The sequence below is a fragment of the Heterocephalus glaber genome, unplaced genomic scaffold (genome assembly GCF_053883595.1).
Source record: "Heterocephalus glaber isolate CG9 unplaced genomic scaffold, H.glaber_assembly_v1.0 deba00001452, whole genome shotgun sequence".
Classification (NCBI taxonomy): domain Eukaryota; kingdom Metazoa; phylum Chordata; class Mammalia; order Rodentia; family Bathyergidae; genus Heterocephalus; species Heterocephalus glaber.
Window position 1 is genome coordinate 11,531,613 of NW_028258302.1, and position 20,610 is coordinate 11,552,222.

The 20,610-nt window shown below is 55.2% G+C and overlaps 1 protein-coding gene across 11 annotated transcripts in view; it reads left to right on the forward strand.

The window, feature by feature from the left end:
* Col16a1 (collagen type XVI alpha 1 chain) overlaps positions 1–20,610 on the forward strand; it is a 48,444-nt gene that overhangs the window by 15,825 nt on the left and 12,009 nt on the right. For 7 of the 11 annotated variants that reach the window (XM_087215409.1, XM_087215407.1, XM_087215413.1 and 4 more), the window contains 30 exons: positions 426–461; positions 603–647; positions 926–1,057; positions 1,875–1,910; positions 2,110–2,217; positions 2,479–2,601; positions 2,711–2,764; positions 2,957–2,998; positions 3,333–3,368; positions 3,454–3,507; positions 3,697–3,765; positions 5,453–5,506; positions 5,596–5,622; positions 6,365–6,424; positions 6,612–6,659; positions 6,790–6,843; positions 10,398–10,451; positions 10,674–10,706; positions 12,299–12,415; positions 12,501–12,542; positions 12,634–12,720; positions 13,526–13,570; positions 14,481–14,525; positions 16,192–16,245; positions 16,778–16,831; positions 17,261–17,314; positions 18,680–18,724; positions 18,834–18,887; positions 19,099–19,134; positions 19,443–19,505. In XM_087215409.1, coding sequence (XP_087071535.1) covers positions 426–461; positions 603–647; positions 926–1,057; positions 1,875–1,910; positions 2,110–2,217; positions 2,479–2,601; positions 2,711–2,764; positions 2,957–2,998; positions 3,333–3,368; positions 3,454–3,507; positions 3,697–3,765; positions 5,453–5,506; positions 5,596–5,622; positions 6,365–6,424; positions 6,612–6,659; positions 6,790–6,843; positions 10,398–10,451; positions 10,674–10,706; positions 12,299–12,415; positions 12,501–12,542; positions 12,634–12,720; positions 13,526–13,570; positions 14,481–14,525; positions 16,192–16,245; positions 16,778–16,831; positions 17,261–17,314; positions 18,680–18,724; positions 18,834–18,887; positions 19,099–19,134; positions 19,443–19,505 — 1,761 coding nt within the window. The remainder of the gene's footprint in view (positions 1–425; positions 462–602; positions 648–925; positions 1,058–1,874; positions 1,911–2,109; positions 2,218–2,478; positions 2,602–2,710; positions 2,765–2,956; positions 2,999–3,332; positions 3,369–3,453; positions 3,508–3,696; positions 3,766–5,452; positions 5,507–5,595; positions 5,623–6,364; positions 6,425–6,611; positions 6,660–6,789; positions 6,844–10,397; positions 10,452–10,673; positions 10,707–12,298; positions 12,416–12,500; positions 12,543–12,633; positions 12,721–13,525; positions 13,571–14,480; positions 14,526–16,191; positions 16,246–16,777; positions 16,832–17,260; positions 17,315–18,679; positions 18,725–18,833; positions 18,888–19,098; positions 19,135–19,442; positions 19,506–20,610) is intronic. The other 4 variants (XM_087215411.1, XM_087215416.1, XM_087215412.1 and 1 more) reach the window with 2 other exon arrangements.

Genomic DNA, 20,610 nt, shown 5'->3' on the forward strand with positions numbered 1-20,610 from the left:
TCTAGTCTTTTCCATCACAGTGAAGGGTAGATACCCAGGTCCCCAAGCTCCAAGCCTGGTGTCATCCTTGACTCCTCCCTTTGCCATAGCATCATCCCCTCCATCCACCCCAGCTGCAGGTCCTGACAGTTCTGCCAGTGACAGCTTCCTCAGTTCCCTCCAATTGACCACTGCTCTTGCCACTACCACCTTCGTCTGGGTCCCCATCGTTTCTCACCTGGATGGCAGCAGCCTCCTCCAGCCTGCCTGTGGCCACTACAGCCCATCAACAACTCATTTATCATCCTGTAGCTAATGTGGCTTTGTAAAAAGAGCTCTAATTACATTATTTCACTGCTTATAGTCCTTCTGGGACTTGACTTTGTACCACAGTCCTGCCAGGTCTCATCTGCCATTTGACTGTGTGTTCTCTGCTTGTCTCTTAGGGTAATTTTGGGGAGGCAGGGCCAGTCGGCAGTACGGTAAGGAGGCTTTGGATGGCAACAAGTCAGGGGAGGAAAAGTGGGAGATGCTGCCTACTTACTGGGAGCAGATAGGCTGGTCTGTGCCTCTGCACGGCCCAGGCTGATGTTGGGCATCACGCGTGGCTTCTTCTCATGTAGGGACCACCAGGGCAGGTTGGACCAGCAGGCTCCAAAGGGGAAAAGGTGAGTCCACATCCCCTGCATGCAACTTTCTCTACTTCCAACCCTGGGGCCTCTTCCCTGCTTAGGGTAAAGTCTGACTCTTAGCATGGTGTCAAGACTCTCCAACTTGGCCCCTGCCTTTGTTTCTTCTTTGTGTTCCCACAATCTTTCCAGAGAGGCCCTTGGCCCAGCAGAAGTGCTATGTCACATCCAGCTGTGTTCCCCAGCCTCAGGTTCCAAGCCCAGCCTTAGAGCCCAAGGGTTAGGGACCCCCCTAACTCAGCATCTTTGCTCGGCAGGGGGAGCCTTGTGAGCCATGCTCAGCCTTGTCTAAGCCTCAAGATGGGGATAGTCATGTGGTACATTTGCTTGGCCCAGCTGGAGAGAAGGGGGAGCCTGGACCTCCAGGCTTTGGCCTGCCAGGAAAGCAGGTGAGTCCCTGGGGCCTCTGGAAGTGGACATGGGCAGGGCTCAAGAGAGGAGAGGGGTCCCACCTGCATCTTTTCCCTCCCTGGGTAGTGGGAGTGTGCAGGGGTCAGCAGTGACTTTGTCTCCAGCAGAAGGCACCCCAACCAGACTCTGCCCTTTATCCTGGGACCAAGAGAGCCTAGGAGGCAGAGGCAGCACTGATCTCGAGCCAGGCAGACCTGGATTCCAATCCCAGCTCTGCCTTTTACTAGATTTTTTTTTTTTTTTTTTTGATACCAGGGATTGAACTCAGGTCCTTGTGCTTGCGCAGCAGGTGGTGAACCCACTGAGCTGAATCCCTGGCCCTTTACTAGATTTTTGACTTTAGCAAGTCACTTTTTTCTTCTGTGCCTTGCGTTTTTCCCATAGGGTTGTGGCAAACCTGAGTGCCACACAACTGATATCAGATAAATGACAGTTATGGGTATGGGTGTATTATTGTTACCACTTTGACAGTAACAGTGAACACCAGCCTGTGGTCACCCTGTGCCACATGCTGGTCCACACAGATCACTGTGTCTGAACGCACAAGGACCCTGTGGGGCAGAAGCCTATGCTATTCTAATTGTCCCCATTTGTAGGATGAGGAAATTGAGCCTTGGGATAGATGAGGTGACTCGTCGAGGTCACACAGGAAGGCAGTCTGGCTTAAGTCTTCTCTTCACCACAGGAGGGGACTTCACTAGCATGCGGGAGAGACTATCTGCTTTGTTTCTGGGGTGTCCTGGGATCTAACACAGTGCCGGGCACTCAGGGGTGAGGGGAATGCTTTCTCCTCAGGGCAAGGCCGGAGAGCGTGGACTGAAGGGGCAGAAGGTGAGAGAACCTGGGTGGGCACCAGCTCCTCTCGGATGCCCTCCTTGCCTCCTTCTCCTGATTTGTTTGTGCCTGCTTTCCACTGCTTCCCTAGTCCCCTGCCCCGAAGTGGGGAAAGTTGTGAGTGTCTGAGGGTTCCCGGGGGCAACCTTCTCCCAGCTGGGCCATCCCTACCCTTCTTCAACCCTACTTTTTACAGGGTGAGCCTGGGAGTCCTGGAGACCCTGGAAGGCCTGGCACCACGGGGCGGCCAGGACTGTCAGGAGAGCCTGGGGTGCCAGGCCCCTTGGGACCAAAAGGAGAAAAGGTCAGGGGCCTGTTTGTTGCATGGGTGAAAAGAAATCAGATGGTGAGCAAATCAGGGGAAGGATTGCAAGGGTAGACCATGGGCCTCTAAGGAGGCCAGAATCTCTGAGTGGAGGCTGAAGCTCTTCAGTGCACATAATTTCTGGGCTGAGGAGAGGGCGGTGGAGGGGCAGAGCTTGCAGGGGGCATAAGGACTCCTTTTGTAATTCCTCCTGGCCTGAATACCAGCCTTGGCTCACTAGCTCGTTCCCTCTCTGACCAGGGTGATGCCTGTACTGCCTGCCCTAGCCTGCAGGGGGCAGTGACAGACATGACTGGACTGCCTGGGAAGCCTGGCCCCCAAGGAGAGCGAGGCCCAGAAGGAGTAGGCCGGCCAGGTAAACCGGTGAGTTCCAGTGGCCTGCCCTCTGGTCCTTTCCTGCCTGGGCTTTACCTTCTCTTCCTGGGCCCCCCTGTCCCCTGTGGAACTCTGTGGGCCTTCTTGTGCCTTGTAGGGCAAGCCTGGTCTTCCAGGAGTTCAAGGACCCCCAGGACAGAAGGGCACAGAGGTATGTGTGCATATGGGGACCTGGCTGCCGCTGTGTGTGGGTGAGGGTGGGGAGACCCCGGGTAGGCTGAAGGCCTTGGCATGGGAATTGGAGGTAAGCCCAGGGAGGGAAGGAGGAGACAGAAATGGTTAAGGAGATCGGTGAAGGGTGAACTACAGATCTTGAGCTGGGGTTATTCTTTTGCCTCTTCAGGGAGAACCAGGGCCTCCAGGAGTGGGAGCGCAGGGGCCTCAGGTGAGCCTCCAGCCTTACCTCTGTCTTCCCACTCCTTTGCAACACTTCTGATAGCCAGCCCACTCGCACTGGCCCCCCATATTGCAGAGCTCTGCCTGCCTCCAGATACTCATGGGCACAGCTCTGGGACCAGGGTCAGGCAGCAGCCCCTACCTGCTGTGCTCTGTCAGCACAGGACTTGGCTTCACCCCCCTGTCTGCCCCTCAGTGTCTCCTTGGGGAGCACCCTTGAATTTGACATGGCAGATGCCCCCCTCAGGTCTACAAATGGGGTACAGCCAATGGGGCAGGTTGTCTTGGGCTGCCATACCCCAGTCCGCCTTTCCAACTTGCAGGGAGAGCCTGGAGCCCAGGGTCTGCCTGGCATTCAGGTATGTCTACCTCGGGGCAAGAGGAGGTTGACGGGGGAAGGGTCACATTGGGATAAAGCTTAATGAACTGGGCTTCTGCCTGCAGGGACTGCCAGGACCTCGGGGACCACCTGGCCCCACTGGAGAAAAAGGTGCCCAGGTGAGCTTCTGCTTTCTGGGGTGCTGGGTCTTCAGGGGTTTTGAGTACCCTGGCAGCAGGCACAGGGAACATGGTCCCGAGTGATGCCCATCAGAGGGCTGCCTGAGACCAGGTCCACTGCGTCTCACCTGCTAGGCTGTGCCAGCTTCAAATCCTGCTCCTGTAACCTTTGTGCCTTATCTTCCCCAGGGACCTCCAGGGGCAGAAGGAGCCACTGGACCAGTAGGACCTCCTGGTGCCAGCATCTCTGGGCCTCCGGTACGCGTCTTCTCATGTGCCATGCTGGGAATGCTGCTGGTGCCACCACGCTGCTGTGGAGGGGAGGGCAGGGTGCTGACCCTGCCTATCCCAGCGGTGCAGCATGGGAGGAGAGGGGCCTGAGCCCGGCCAGCACTGTTGGGGCACCTGTTATCCAACCTCCCTCTGTCTCTCCCCTTCCCCTTCCCAGCTTCCAATAAGTGCCATTCTACTCATTTCTACTTTGAAGTTGACTTTTTTAGCTTCTGCAGGAGACGGAACGTGCTCACTACCATTTTTTGAGCAGTAGCCGTGCTGAGGCCCTGTGCTGAGCTCTGAACACCCAGAAATTCGCTTTCATCTCACAGAGCCCTGTGAGGGAACTGCTGTTATTGTCCTGTTCCCTAAATATGGAAATTGAAGGCCAGTGAGGGAGGGGCGGAGCCAAGAACTTGAAGCTCTGTGTATCTGACTCAAAGCCGCCTACTTCACACCGTAGAGTCTCTGGGGACCTTCTATCCAGTGCTGCCCACTGGAGTGATCCCCAAGGAGGGAAAGGTTCTGTTCTGTGCTGCCCGAGACAATGATTTCCATGTTTAAAAGATGCGTCTATTGAACAAATTGCATGGATTAAGTAATAATAAGCACATTTTCTCATTGTAGTCATCAAAAACCTGTCTAATAGTCAGCTTCTACTCCAAGTGAACCTGCTAGAATTTTACAAGATGATATAATTTTAGCACAAATCAAAGGAATGCCACCTTTCAGCCAGCCTGTGCCATGCTGGGTTGTGGGCAAATGTATAATTTTTCTTGAGCTTTTGGCAATGTTGAAAATAGCCCAGTGAACTGTATCTTTTTCTGTCTTTGTGGGTCCCTAGAAAAATTCCTGTACCAGTTTGTGAATCACTGGTGAATTCTTCCCAAGAGTGCAGTGAAGCCCAGAGGGGGCAGGGATTTGCCCAGGCCCATGGAACCAGTCTGCTTTGTCCCCACTGGGAGCCCCGGGCAGGGAAGGGGTCCTGATTCCAGGGGAGCTTCGAGTCCCAGATGTGAAGGTCCCACAGGAGGGCAGCTGTGGGCACACCAGCTATGCATCCAGGCTGGCCTCTCTGGCCTTTGCTCAAGTCGCTGTCCCTTCCAGAAGCCCTCTCCAGGCCTCCCCTCAAGCAGAGTTCCATCCGGGAGACTTCCCAGCCCCACTCCATACTAGCTGTGTGGCCTTAGGCAAGTGACAGTGGCTCAGATTTTCCAATTTCTTATTGATAAAATAGGAGCTGAAGTTCTTTTCTCAGCTCAGTCACCATCACCAGAGGTAACTTTTGTGATAGAGAAAATGTGTATTGGTCACTAAAGGGGGACTACAGGGGTTAGGGGCTCTGGGCCACACCAACCTGGGTGCAGTTGTGCTGACAATGGAACTTCTTTAAGCCTCAGTTTCCTCACCTGTAAGACAGATCCACAGGGTCCTGCAGGGCTGGGCCTGGGGGGTTCCATTTACTGTTTTTTGACAGGCTCTTGGTTTGGTCTCTGGCTCCCAAAGTGCACAGGAAACGCCAGTCTTCCTCCTCCTCCTTTCTCTTTTCGTTATAGAACGTGGGTGCCTGGGAGCCTGGTGCTGCTGCTGTTTGTCCTAATGCCCTCCTCCGAGGCAGGCCAGATGGCCAGCATCTGTTCAGTCTTGCTCACTCTGGGCTCTCTCCCTTCAGGGCCTTGATGGACAGCGAGGAGAGACTGGGCTTCCAGGAGCCAAAGGGATGCCAGTGAGTATGGTGCCCGGATAGCAGGAAGCTATGGCTGGCCCTGCCTCTGCACCCCTCTCTACTCACCTCCCTGTGTTCCTTCTCCACAGGGTGAAAAGGGATCTCAAGGAGAGAAGGTACGTCCCAAAGACCTGTAACTACTCCTCTGGAGGAATCATTAGCCCCTATAGCCCCATTGCCCAAGGAAGCCTGTGCACACGGTAGCTGCCCCGGACTGGAGGATGGGACCTGAGGAGGCATCTTAATCCCCTCTCCATTCACCAGTTCCCTGATCCCAGGGGCCCAGATACTCCTCATTTCAATTGGTTGCTGGCCCAGGATTAAATCAGGATCACAGGAGACCAGAGAGCTCTGGAAGCCCCTTAGAGGCAGCTGCATTGTCACATGGGGGCTGGGTCAGAAGATGGAACAGGAAGAAAGTTAGGAAGGAGTGGTAGTAAGAAGACAGAGAAGTGAGGGACAGGGACAGAAGGGCATGGAAGCCAGGCAGGGCCCGGGGGAGCAGGGCTGCAGCTGGTGGAGCTATAACTGTACAGTGGGTGGCAGCAGAAAATGATAAAAGTAAATGCTGACAGTCACATCCATCCTTGTTGGTTGAATACCAGGTGCCAGGACTCCTGTACACATTAATCCATTCCATCCACATGATAGTCTATGCAGTTGGAGTTATTACCCCATTTTATAGATAAGGAGGCTGAGATAGGAGGCCACAAGATGCCCAAGGGCACAACTGTAAGAGACAGAACCTGGATTTTAGCCCTGGCCTGTGCTTCTCCAGGTCCCACACTGCCTCCCACTGTCAGTTACCCAAGGACCCTCCATCCCCACCACATCTAACCAAGGTTCTCACCTTCCCAGGGAGACCCAGGGGAGTGCTCCTGCCCCTCTCGGGGAGACCCCATCTTCTCTGGCATGCCGGTAAGTGGAGCTGAGAACCTCCTCTGCTGGGGCAGAGGCCTGGCTTCCAGCCTCACCTGGTGCCCAGTGTGCAAGGGCCCTGCAGGGCTTTGCGCCCCAGCCAGCTGCCTCCCCACGCAGCCCTGCGCTTGGTGTGGTCGTTGCCTATAACCTCTCCCCTTCTTTTGAAACCCCTCCTCCCACCCAGGGTGCTCCTGGACTTTGGATGGGCAGCTCCTGGCAGCCGGGCCCGCAGGTGTGTGTCGCTTGTCTCTGTCTCTCCTCTTGTCTGCCAGCACCCTGTGGCTTGCCCACCCTTGACTATGCTGCCCTCGGCGATGAGGCAGAGCTCTCAGCAGGGTCTGAGTCTGTCTTCTCCTCCTCAGGGCCCCCCAGGTGTCCCTGGACCACCAGGCCCCCCTGGAATGCCTGGGCTGCAGGTAAAGGGGGAGAAGAGAAAGAATGAGGAGTTGGGTGGAAGGGCTCATGCAGTCATGGTGCCGCTCCGTGCCAGAGCTCGGGTCCACTGTGGCCCTGCCCCAACCACGTGGTGTGTGTCTCACTCCTCTGTGTGCCTGCTTCCCATGGTGCATGGAGGTCCATGAACTTTGAGGCCAGGGTGGGCATTCCCAGCCCCTTTTCTTTTCTTTCTTTCATTTTTATGTGTGTGGGGGGAAGTTGGGGGACTGGGGATTGAACGCAGCCAGGGCCTTCACACTCGACTACATCCTAGACCTTTTTTTTTTCTTTTAATTTTGAAAGGGTCTCACTAAGTTGCCTATGCTGCCAGCCCTTTTCAAGGCATACCCTGTTGTGTGATAGTGCAGGCACCACACCAGTGGTGCCAAGCTCAGGCCTTGGTCAGCTGTCAGGAACCCAGAATCTGGGTCAGATCAAAGTCCTTTACGCTGGTACAAAGCTCCCCATTTTGGAGCAGTATTCGACGTTCATTCATTTGTGCAACACACATTTTTGCATGTCTGCTGTTTTCCAGGCATTGTTTTAGGTACTGGGACACAGCAGTGGGCAAAAATGAAAATCCCTGTCTTCTTGGAACTTGCTTCCTAGTAGGAGAGACAGACAATAAGCAAATAAATAAAATACAGTATGTCGGAAAGTGGTATGTGCTAAAGAGAAAGATAAAGCTGGGTGTGGATAGAAGCTGGAGGAGGGTGAGAAAGATATTTGTGAAAAGTGCTAAAAAAGAAGGTGGTGTTTGAATAAAAACAAAGGAAATGTGAGTGAGTCTGTGGAAGAGAGCACTCCTGGTAGGGAAACAGCAGGTGCAAAGGCCCAGGGGTGGGAATGCGATTGATGTATTTAGTTGATAGCAGCGAGGCCCTAGATAGCAAGGGAAGAGCATTAGAAGTCAAGATCTGTGTGCCTTTTGTATTTCTTTGTACTAAGGATTGAACCCAGGGAGCACTGAGCTACATCCCTAACCCTTTGAAATTTTATCTTGAGACAGAATCTTGCTAAGTTGCCCAGGTTGGCCTTAAACTTCAATCCTCCTGCCTCAGCCTCCCAAGTAGCAAGGATAACAGGCATGCACCACCTGTGTGGCATTTGGCTTAGGGTTTGCATTTCAGAGCCAGGCAGCCTGAATTTGAATGCCAGCTTTGCTGTGGGCTAGCTGCGTGATAGTGGGCAAGATACTTAACTTCTCTGAAGGGGGATAATTATAGCACCTACCTTTTAGGGCTTTTTATAAATATTTTTTAAAAAGTTAATGCATGTGAAGTGTATAGAACCGTTCCTGGCACCAAATAGATGTTGAGGAGGCATTAGCTGTCATTACTACAATGATGACTGCTATTATTATTTTATATCCATTCTCTCATTCATTGGAGCCTTCCATCAAGTCTAAAAGGAAAGTGATGTATCATTAAATCCCAGCCGGGCAGGATGAAGCTTGGAGAATTAAGATACTTAATCCAAGGTCCCCCAGCCAGGAGGTGGCACTCTGGACTGGGCTTCCCTGTGCAGAGCACTTTCTGCTCCCCGCCGCTGCCTTTCAGGACAGCTCCCCAGTGTTTTCACTTGGTGAACCCCCATTTGCTGAAAGTGTCCAAGCTTCCATGCAGTGCCAGGACACAGTCATCTGTCTGCAGGGGCCTTGCTGGGGGAGCCCAAAAGTCATTTCAAAGTGACCCATTCACCATGAAAGCTGATGTAGTGCAAACCCCACCAAGCCATGGTAGGGGACCATGGTAGGGGACCAAGGCAGGAAGGCGTGGCTGCCAAGTCTGATCCTAGGCACCAGAGTCCTCAACTGGTGCCAGTGCCTGAACCCAAACACAGGCTGCCACTAACAGGCCCCTGCCCCATGCTCAGTGGGATACAGGAGGGCTTTGCAGCAATGCTGTGTGGGCACAGAAACATCTCAGGAACACACAGCACTTACCTACTGCATAGTCTCACCGCCTGATTATATTTCATCCTGATCCATTGTCCAGATTCGGAAACTGAGGCACAGCAGGTTAAGAAATGTAGCTAGTAGGTAGTCGAGCTTACCTAGATGTCAACTCGGGCTGCACTCTTCACTTCTACAGTAGAACAACACATGGGACATTTAGTTCTGGGAGGGCAGGAAAAGAATCTCAGCCTCAGCCTTGAACTAGTGCAGCAGCAGTGAAGAGTGGGCCAGGGAGCGAATGATGATGATGATGATGATGATGATAAACACATTCAAGGCTTGTGCTGAACCCTGACAGCACTGGGCTGGATGCTAGAGGGGATAGGTGGAGGCTGACTCCAGGCTGGGTCCAGGCCCCGCAGGGCGTGCCCTAAATAGGGAGGGCTGCTGGGTGCAGGTGATGTGTTCCACTGCTGGGAGCTAGAACTTGAAAGGAGGCCAGATCTCAGAGCGGGCCAAGGAAATCCTGCAGGGAGGAGTAGGCCGAGCAGTGGAGCATACACTCAACTCGTATTTAATGCATACCTCCTCCATGTCGGGCACCAGGGATTCAAAGCGGAACATACTCCCTGCCTCTGTGGTGTATTTAATACGCAAATGTGCATTGTGAATCTCCAAAGGAAACCTCTAAGCTAGATGGCACACATTTAATATGAGCAGTCTGGGTGTCCCAGGCTCTGTACTAAACTCGTTTCAGCCATTGCCTCCTTTGAAGCCTCACTACAAACGATTCCTGATCCCTATCTTACAGATAAGGAAACTGAGACACAGAATTTGCCCTCCCACCCATACCCGTAACCTGCCAAAAGTCATACAGGTAGTCAGGATTTGCACCTGGATGTTCTAGGGATGTTTTTCGAGGGATGATGCTGCAAGAGTAGGGAAGAGAGGACCGGAAGTTAGTGATTCTCAGCTCTGTGCCTTGCCCAGCTTGTGGCCTTTGGCAGATTATGTACCCTCTCTTAGTTCTTTATTTTGTTTTTAAAATGGAGATAAAATGCTTAGTTCATAGTTGGGCATGGTGCTACACACCTGTAATCCCAGACACTGTGGAGGCTAAGGCAGGAGGACCGCAAGTTTGAAGTCAGCCTGGGCAACTTAGTGAAACCCTGTCTCAAAATAAAATTTTAAAAGGGCCAGGGTTGTAGCTCAGAGGGAGAGAGTACTTGCCTATTATGTGTGAGGTCGTGGGTTTAATCCTCAGCACACATCCACAAAAATGTCTAGTTCACCAAGATAATTGTGATGATTAAAATGAGAATATAAAGAAAAACTACTTAGGATAGGAAGAAATAGCAGTTACTATATGGTAGACTCTGCCCAATTCTGTGCTTCTCCTGCCACATGGGTGAAACACTCCCTGTGGGCTTGGTTGTAGGGGTCACCCCACTGGCCCTTCTTGGTTTTCCTTCCAAACCGGAAACTTTTGAGCTGCGGAATAGATGGCAGTCTAGTGCTGGCCAGGGCTCTTGGCGTTGCAGAATGAAGGGAAGAGGCAGTAGGATGATGAGGCGGGAGCAGGAAGGCTGGAGGGCAAGAGAGAGGAGTCTGCTCACATGTGTCTCTCCTTGGCTGCAGGGATTGCCTGGCATTGACGGTCTGCCAGGACAGCCTGGGCTCACTGCAGAAGTGGTAGGTACCAGCCAACACTCACTGTCCGCCTCCCCTGCCCTTTCCAGGGCTCAGCTGGCCACCCATCCCCTTTAGCTGCGGGTGGGGTCCCTCTTCTCTCCGCCTCTGATGCTGGGAGAAGCCCAGATGGCATGATGTTCTCTGAGGCTGTTCCTGATCCCACAAGTCTCCCTCCTTCTCCCCTCACCTGCCAGAACCCACATGTCTGACTGTCTCTTGCAGGGCTCCCTACCCATTGAGCGGCAGCTCCTGAGGGTAAGAGGGCTCGGGGAGGTAGTGGGAGCTGGCGGGGTTCTTGCAAGGGCATCTTCCTAGCAAGTGCTCAGCTGTGGCCTCTCATGAAGAGCAACAGATTGAGCTCACTGGTCCCCTGCTGGTAGGGAATGTGCCTTCCAAGCATCTGTCTAAGAGGGCCTGGCTGGTGCCTGGCTTGTAACAGATCCCCAGGCAACATGTGCTGAATGAGTGCTTAAAGGAATCCTTCGAAGGTCCGCTCTCCCGGCACTGGCTTGTCAGTGTCCTGGACATCCCCCTAGCCCACTGGGCCTTGGCCAGGGCAGAGTGTGGGGGCTGCCTGCCCTGCCCCCCAGCCCCCCCTGAACTGCAGATATCTCCAGAAGCAGCAGGAGGAAAGGTCAGGTCAGCCTCCTGGCAGCAGCTACATGCTGGATCCAAATGGGGTTGTGGCATTAAGATCCCTGGTTCTTCTCTTCTAGGCTTCTGTCAAGCCTGGGTTCCCCCAAGTCCTGACCCTGAGCAGTGATTATGTGACTCCAAACCCAAGATTTGACATTGCTTCTTGTAACATTTCACTTGATGGCTTCATAATCAAATGGTCTACAAAGGGCACCCCATAGGAGCTGAGTGTACCCTTAGATAGCAGCCCCAGGGGGGCCAACCCGGAGCCGCATCCACAACCCAGCAGAAGCACTGGCTTGGCTGTAGATGGACAGGGCCAACCCAGCTCCCACCGACCTAGACAAATCACCTCTTCTGAGTGTCAGCTTTCTCATCTCCACAGTGCTTGTGAGATAACCTGCCCCACGAGCCCTGAGGATTGGATGTGATAATGCGCAAAGGCCTATTGTGATGGCTAGCCTCATGGGTGCTGCATAAATGATTACCGTTATCTTCGGGTGTCAAAGTGAATAATGAAGGGGAGACCCAGGGCTCCTACTTAGGGCCCGTGGACACCATGTCCTGCCACAGACAGACTCCAGGGTCCAGAGTCTTCAAAAATCGTGGGCTAGTTTTCTTGGTGGGTTTGAGTTTGGAAGAGAGGACTGGTATCTTCCATCACATTCTCAGAATCTATGAGCCAAAGAAGGTGGAAAGCTAGGGCAAGAGGCCTGTCAGGAAGATGTTCAGGCTCGGTGACCTGGGGAGCCTGTGGCAGTCATGCTGCTCTGGCAATGGAGGGCAGGCCCAACCCAGCTCCCTGCAGCTGTGTCCCTGGCTCCCTTGGGCCACAGTGCTGGCTTTCGAGCCAGCCTTTGCTGCCGCGCTCCTGGTGGCTTGTCCTCACAGTGGGTGCAGGTTGCAGGAACAGCCGGGACAGATGGTCGCTCTGTGGGCCCCTCCACCTCCTCCCACACGCCTGTCTGGAAAGTGCTCTGGCTTGGCCCTACCAGAGCTTCTTCCTGGAGGGAACTCAAAAGCCAAATGTTGGGATTGGGTTCCCTGAGGATGGAGCAAAGCTGCCTTGGGAATGTGGCTGGGAGGGAGAGTGTGGGTGGAGCACTGTGGGGCAGCAGGATCCCCTGGTCTCCTGCTGAGCTGTGTTCCCACACTGGGCCCATTCTGGCCGCTCTGACCTGGGTCCTGATGCTCTCCTATTCCCCACCCAGAGCATCTGCGGGGACTGTGTCCAGGGCCAGAGAACTGTTGCACTATCCTCCCTAGAAAAGGGAGAGAAGGGAGACCAGGCCATCCCTGGAGTGCCAGGCCTTGACAACTGCGCCCGGGTAGGGACTGTGCTGGCACACCCTGGGGTGGTGGTGGGGGCTCCCTGGCTGCCTCTCCTGACACGGCCTCTCTTATCCTCTGCAGTGCTTCTCCCAGCGGGAGCGCCCAAGAGCCGAGGAGGCCAGGGTGAGTGAGCCCTCTCCCGAGCTGCCATCCTTCTGCTATTCTTGGAAAGAGGCCCTGTCTGCTCACTGTCACATCTCTGTCCCTACTCCAGGGAGACAACATGGAGAAAGATTCTGATTGTGCTGGGAGCCCCGGCCTGCCTGGTTCTCCAGGGCTGCCCGGCCAGAGAGGAGAAGAGGTAAGACCAGGGATCAGTCCCTCATCTGGGCAGAGCCGAGGTGCCCAGAGCTCTGCCAAGTCCTAGAGATCTTCTAGGAGCCCCCAAGGCCTCATAGAGCTCAGAGCCCCTCATTGCCTGGCCTCCCCGGTTCCCTGGCACACTGGCTCTTCGGTGCTTCCTCTGCCTGCTACCCTCTTCTCAGGGCCCACTCCTGCACGCCTACTGTGATAGGGTCACACGTCGCCTTCTTGGTGGGAACTTCCCGGACACCCTGTCTAAAATGTAACCCTCAGCTAGGTGTGGTGGTGCATGCCTGTAATCCCAGCACTCTGGGAAGCTGAGACAGAAGGATCACAAGTTCAAATCCTGCTTGGAGACCCTGTCTCCAAAAATAGAACCCTCTCATCAATCCCAGAACCCCTGGGTCCCTAACCTGTGTCATGCTCATAGCTATAAACATGCTATGTATTTACTCCATTCAGGAACATTCCACAGGTATCGACTAGGTACCAACTAAGTGCCAGCCTTATTCTATTTGCTACTGTCCACCTTGCCTCTCAGATGTAAGTGGTACTACAAGGCAGGGATTTATATAGCTTTGTTTATAGCTGTGTTTCCAGCCCCTGGACCAGTGCCCAGTACATAATAACTGCTCAATAAATGTTTGTTGGATGACTGAATGAACCAAATGAAAGGCCATTTTAGCATCCACTAAATGGTCCTGCTTTGACAACAGCTGCCTTTGGTTGCATTTGGCCATGCAGTTACCAGGGCTCTGTGGGCCCCCAGCTTCTTCATCCATTTCCCTTGGCTTCCTTTGCAGGGTCCACCTGGCATGAGGGGCTCCCCGGGTCCTCCAGGCCCTATTGTAAGTACCAGTGGTGACCTGGCTTGCTTGAGAAGCTTTCACAGGGGTTCTATTGCTCACACTCCATTTTGATGCTTTGTCCCCAAGAAGCTGGGCAGGACAGGAGGGGAGAACATCCACTGCCCTCCCTTCCCCATGAGAGTGTCTCTGGGGACGATGGTCTTCTACCCCCAGGTCCCCTGGAACTGCCCCGCTCTGCCTGTGTGCCTGTGTCCCTGCTTAGCACAGGCCCTCAGGGGCACACCTTTGCCTCCACTTCACTGCTGTTTGTTTTTCACATGGGCCCAGGTTGCCTAGGCAGCCAGGGAGGCATGTGGCCCTCTGGCCAAATCTCTTCGTGCCCCTACAAGGGGCCAGGGACTGTGATGGAGCTGCCCTCTGTTGCTCTGTGGGACCATCTCTGGGGCAAGACTACAAAGACCAGAGCAGGGGCATCTACCCTGGAGTTCCCTGTGGGGCTGATAAGGCAGGAAAAGAAAGGGACTAGAAAGACGGGAAGAACTAGCCATGTGTTCTTTGGAGAAAAATGTCCAGTGGGAGCCCTCTTGGAGCCCAGAAGCCATCACTTGGAGGGTGTGGAGAGCCCTGGTTGCCAGGAGGATGGGCAATATCGAAAGGAACGGGCTCCCACTCCAGCAAAGGTGTTCAGTAGACTCCGGAGGACAGAGGATGGGTTGACTCTGAGGCTGTTTGCATCTCTGCTGATGGAGGAGCCATTCTCCCAGGTGCCGAAGGGAGGAGCAGTTTTGTTTGGGACCACGGAGGTCACAAGCCACTTTTTCAGCTGCCTTGAGAAAACGCCCGAGACCTCCCCTCCCCCACTCGCGGCTCCCAATCCCAGACTGTGCCCCCCAGGCCACCCCAGGATGACTGTGCTTGTGAGATGTGACCTGCCTGTTTCTCCCACCAGGGCCCCCCAGGTTTTCCTGGTGCTGTTGGCTCCCCTGGATTGCCTGTAAGAACCTAGCATTGCTGACCGCCCCCCGCCCCCTGCCAGCAAGGTCTCTGTGGCTTTTGCTTGTCCCCCCCTGCTGTACCCTCATACCCCTCCTCTGTGTTGGTTGTCCTCTGCAGGCACGGTAGCTAACAACACAGGTTCCCTGAGGTCCCAGCAGCCTGGACACCCTCCCAGTTCCTGACTTCTTCCCTTTCTCCCCTCTCCCTCTCCGCCCACCTTCCTTACCTCATCTTCTCCCTTTCACCTCTATCACAATCCCACGTCATTCCCTGTAAATCCTCCTGGTCCTGGACTATTTTACCTTCTTATTTTGAGCTGGTACCTCTTGGAGCCCCTTTATTCCATCCTTCTCACTTCTGCCTCCTGCTTCTCACCACCTGCCGTGTGGATTGAAGATTTGCTGAAAGTAGTTCTTGGGGCCCTGCCAGGCACCTGGCTCTGAGCCCGGCAGAGATGCCAGAGCATTAGGGCTTCACATTGCAGGCTGCCCCCGGTTTGCTGCCCTACTGCTTAGCAGGGCTGTCCAGAGGCACCGCAGGGTTTGAAGCCAGCCCTTCCCCTCATCCTGGAGGAACCCTCAGCTCCCTGCCCTTCCTCCCTCTTCCTTGGCTCCAGTCTCAGCTTGCTTCAAAGCTGGCCACGTGATACCAGCTAGTTGGGTTTCTGGTGTTTTGGGGCCTTGTCCCTCTGTGCCCAGTGTCTTGGCCTGCTCCTTCTGCTAGGTGTCGTTAATTGCTCTGCTTTGTCATCGTCATAGGTGTGTTTAAGTCACCCTGCCCTCACTGTTGCTCCTGCCTGGGTCACGGAAGCTAACCTCCTGTGTGTCAGACTCACGTTCCCGGGGGCCTGGCTCCTCTCCTCCCAGGCCTGGCCATGGAGGCTCATGGAGCACGGCCCCTCCTTGTCACAATTCCATCTGTCCCCACGTCCTCATCTCTGGCCGGGCCTTGTCTGTTTTTGCTTGCTTGGGTGAAGGGGCCATCTGTCCGTCTAGCCATCTGTCTTGTGTTATGAAAAGCTTGGACGTCGTTTCTTGAGGGCAAAGGGAGAAGGGGGCAGAGGAGGTGTTCTTAATGGTGGGACAGATCCACAAAGGCCAGGGTGCGGAATGAGGGGTGGGGCACCAGCTTGGATTGCAAGTGAAATCTCTTCCATGTCCTGAGTGACAGGGATTGCTCTGGAGGGAGCCCTCCTGTGTCTCTCCCTTACACCTCCCCTACAAAAGGAGGTGATGTGGGGCTTGGGTGGGACTTGGACAGGTAAGTGTTGGGTATCTGGTGATACGCTTTGGTGGGGAGCATCAGTCTGGGGACGCCCCTCCTAACAGTTACCCCTCTGAAGGAGCACATCTGATTTGTACCCCCCCAATGGTGTACCCTAGACTTCCACCAGGTTTCATACTAGTGACAGTCACTGAAGAGGCATCCTCTAAGAGCCACCCAGTCAAGCATACCTCTATAGCTAGCTGTCTTGGGGGTTATGCTCATGAAAGGCTCCCACATGGGGGGTTCCACCTTACAATCACCTTCCAAAGGACACTTCATACAGTCACCTTGCTAGGGCCACTGGTGGCCTCCACCCCTTGCCTAGAATGGGAGGGGCAAGGGGCAGGGGGCTGTGTGCAGCTCGCCCTCTGCAGTTTCTCATGGTTTTTCTCTCCAAGGGTCTTCAAGGAGATCGAGGCCTCCAGGGCCTGACAGGTGATAAAGGGGAACCGGTAAGAAGAGGCAGTAGGGGCTGGAGAAGGATGGGGAGCCCCGAGGAGAGAGATTGGGCTCTGAGGGGTGGCACTGAGTAGAAGATGGAGAGTGGGTGTTTTGTTTTGAAACTCTCGGCCCCTCCACCCTGAGACCCTTGGTTGGGAGTCTTCATATCTTTCGGCTTCAAAGAAGCCTGATCTCATGTTCCCCGACTCCTCTGAGGACATAGCCCTGTCCCCTGTCCACCCCTCAGCCTGCCGTATCTGGTGTACCCCTCCCATCTCCACCCTCCTCAGCCTTCTGAGCCTATGGCTCAGCTCCCAGGGCTTTGGACAGCATGGGTCTTGCCACCCAGCCCAGTCTCAGCTGGTGCTCACGCTGAGGAACCTGGGCCTTGAGGGAATGGCCCAACGTGGTAACTGTCCTGGGGTGGGTGGGCACCTGCTAGTCAGCAGCTACGGATGTTCTGGATTTGGCCACCCTTTTGTCCAGGGAGGAGGGAATATAAATAGTGAGAGTCTGACCCATCACGTCTGCCTTTCTTCACAGGGTCCTCCAGGACAGCCTGGTTACCCAGGTGCCATGGGCCCTCCAGGACTACCTGTGAGTAAGGGGACTCTGGCTCTGGGGGTCCTGCAGGCTTGGGGTGGTGGTCAGGACAAGATTGGGCTCCTCTCTTCCTGGCAGCTCCCACCCCACTGTGGGCCCCTCTGGACTCCCAGGGCACACGCCCCAGATATGGCAGGGGCTGCCTCCTTAGGGGGGTTGGGAGAGTGGAGATGGCTGAGGGGCACCACCCCCGTCAGAGAGTCAGTGGGGTAGGATGTGTCCCTGATTTCCACTGAGAGTCCCAGTGGCAGGTGGGAGGCCAGGGCACTGCCTCTCCTCCCCTGACTGTCTTCCCTGGTGCCCTGGGCGTCTGGGTGCCAGTCTGGGTGCCAGTCTCGGTGCCAGCTGCAGTCTCCACCCCTTGCATTAGCACCAGCCAGGGAGGCCACAGGGCTAATTTTGCTCTCTCTCTGCAATTGTCAGGGCATCAAGGGGGAGCGAGGCTACGCCGGGCCAGCAGGAGAGAAGGGGGAGCCGGTGAGTGAGTCAGAGTCACAGCTCTCAGCTCGTGGGGGCAGGAGGAAAAGCTTCAAACAGAGCTGCCTCTAACAGCCACTGTGACCCCTGCCGCCCCTGCCCCTGAGTTGCTCCAGCTGCTCAGCATCTCAGTGCAGGCTGGTGGCTGCAGAGGCGGAGGCTGTGAGGAGAATCCCAGCAGGTAGCACGCAGACAGGCTGCTGGGGAAGGGCCTTGTCAGCTGGCAGAGCTTTCCCTTCTACTGCCACGGCAGGCTGGCCAGGGCCAGCCTAGAGAGCGCCAGGGCCTGGGCCACTACCCCCAGCACACCCACTCTTCCCAGAGCCCCCAAGCTGAGTGCTGGAGCTGGGGGCTGCTATCACATAAGGACCAGAGGCACAGGCAGTTAGTGAGCTAATAGTGGAGCCTGGCCAGAGCCCAAGTCTGGCTGGTGACAAACCTCAGATGTAGGATCAGCCTAACAGGGACCAGAGTCTTACCTTTCCTCGTCACGAATTTCCCCAAGGCCTCAATGGGATTCAGCAAGCTCTGTCACACTTTTATCAAATAACAAAGGTTTCTCATGGCCTGCTGGGTGTCAAGCTCCCTTGGGAGGATCTTGCCAAGAGTCGAGCAGGCAACTGTGATGCACAAACAGTCACACAGAAATGATGAGAGATAACAGCAAGGGGGCCCACGGGGCAAGGGAGAGGGCTGGAGCAGTGTGGAGATGGAGGACAGGGCAGGGCGGAGGAGGTGGCATTTGAACTGAGAGCTGAATGGAGGGAGGAGAGAGCACTCAGTCTGTACTGAGGAATTCCCCAGGGAGAGGCCACAGGTGGGGCAGGGCAGGCACAGCATGAGGCCATCTAATGATGCTGTGAGGTTCCAGGAGACCTAGAAGGGTGGGGAATGTGGGCTTTCTGGGAAGGGGGTGGATAGCTGTTCCAAGGCCAGGGGTGGGAACATATACAGCACGTTCAGGGCACAGCAGTCCGACTGAATGAGGCACAACAGAAGAAGTGAGGGAAATGAAGCAAGAAAGGGTAGTTGGTGCTAGATTACAGCCCCTCAAAAGCCAGCACCTCATTCACCTGGCAGAGGGAAAGCAGGAGGGAAGGTTTTTGAGCAAGAGACTGACATAATCAGAACTGTGCTCGAGGAAGAGAAGGTGACAGCCACTTATCAGCTGGACTGGTAAGCCAGGAGGTGGCAGGACTAGGTAGCAAGCTGGTTCTATGGTTCAGGTGAGAGAGGGGAAGCCTGGAGGGACCAAGAAGAGTCTTGCCAGCTCAGCTGGCCTCCTGCTGAGTGTCCTCACCATCCCACCCCACCTCTTAGCTCTGCCAGAGTGATTGATTCTGCTCTGCTCCTTTTCCTTCTCAGGGCCCACCAGGATCTGAAGGCCTCCCAGGCTCCCCAGGTCCAGTGGTGAGTGAGAGGGGACAGGGAGATGTGGACATGGGGTTCCTTGGTTCTTCCCTGAGGCCTAAAGGCAGCAAGATTAGGTTCCAGCTGTATTCTTCTCTTGTGGCGACAGGGTCCCCAAGGAGAGCGAGGACCCCAAGGGAAATCCGGTGAGAAGGGTGACCAGGTGAGTGATGGCTGGGCCCTGGCTGGGCAGAGGCAGGGGAGGGGCGGATCTTCCTCTCTAATGGTCACCAGCCCTATCCCCCTCTCCCTCCCATCCTGGAACTGTAGCTTGGGCTGCAGACTTAGGCTGTTTTGCCTTGTTACTCTTTCCACCTGAGTGGCCAGGCAGAGAGAAGGTGGTACAGCATACTGTCCCTTGCTTTTTCCCCTAGGGCTTCCAAGGCCAGCCAGGTTTTCCAGGCCCGCCGGTGAGTGAGTGAGGACACAAGGCCACTCAGTCTCATGTTGGCTCACTGGGAGGGGATGGGTGGGGGAGGGGCCAGAAGAGGTGGGGAAGAGCAGCCTGGGTGGCCAGGCCTGATTCCTGGAGTCAACCTGGAGAGCTGGCCTCCTGGGTGGGCCCAGCTGGCCAGGCAGGCCTAATACTCCTGGGTGGTGTTTCTAGGAAGTCAAAATCTACAGTTAACAGTGAAACACACAAGTATAGGAGGAAGAGAGTACAGGTGCCTCCCACCCCCACCCACTTTCATTCCTTCCTGCTCCTTTGTTGACACAGGGTCCTCCTGGATTCCCAGGCAAAACTGGAGCACCTGGCCCACCTGGTCCCCAGGCAGAGAAGGTGAGCAGGACCCCATGCTGCCCAAAGTCACGGATCTGAGCCATGCAGCTCATATCCCCCTGTACCAGCCCCAGCATGGAGCCTTTGGTAAATCAGACTGTATCAAGGCTGGCCAGTGACTGCAGGATGGCACCAGGCTCATGGCAGGGTCCCTGCTGGCCTCTGAGCAGCCTAGGCTCCCATTTACTGGGAGAGGGGAGAAAGGTGGATGGTGGGGAGGGCAGATGGGTGGTAGAGGCAGATGACCAGCTTCTGGGTGGGGGCAGCAATGAGCATCGGATGGAGGGAAGCACGCTGAGACCTGGAACCCCAAAAGGACACCAACCCAGAGAGGGAGCAGGTCTCCCTCTCAGGCAGCCATGTTCAAGTTGTCCCCAGGGCCCAGAGAGGGCAGGGGTGGCTTATGACCTGGTGGCAAAGATGGGGGAGGGACAGGAGCCTGGCGAGCCCCATACCTGCTGCCCTGAGTTTGGCTGATGAACTTTGGAAAGGGAGCTCTTCCATGGTTGTGGGCTGCGTACCCGACTCAGCCCAGTCTCTGGCCTCCCCAAGTGATGTGCTAGGTGGTGGTATAAGAGGACCCAGGATGGACTGCTGAGCTTGGGGTGGGGGTGGGGGCTCGTGGGCAGCCTTTCCTCTGAAACCACACATTAACCTCTCACTGTGCAGGTGAGGAAAGACCCATCCAGGGACCCAAAAGCTGTGGTGGGGTGGGGGATCTAGGGCGAATACCATGTTAGCAGCCCAGCTGAGACTTCCCTCCCAGGCCCTCACTGCCTCCTGAGCCAGTGCCTGTCAGCCATGGTTGGAGGTTCTGGGCAGCTTCCTTTTCATCTTACTTCCCTGTGGAGGACCTAGGCAGCAGCCCTTTCTCTGCCCAGACTGATCACTGCAGAGAATCCCAAACTGCCAGCGGTTCTCCTTTGGGACTCAGTAGAGCTGTCTTGACTGGAACTGTGCTGACCCCTCCTGGTGGCTGATAGCATTGCAGTGCCTCCCGCACTTTTTCTTCTTTAGCTGAGTCCTGGCCCCTCTCCCACACCCACAGCTACCCATCCAGGGCAGCCACCCTCTCCCCACTGCTGAGGAGAATTCAGCAGCCCTT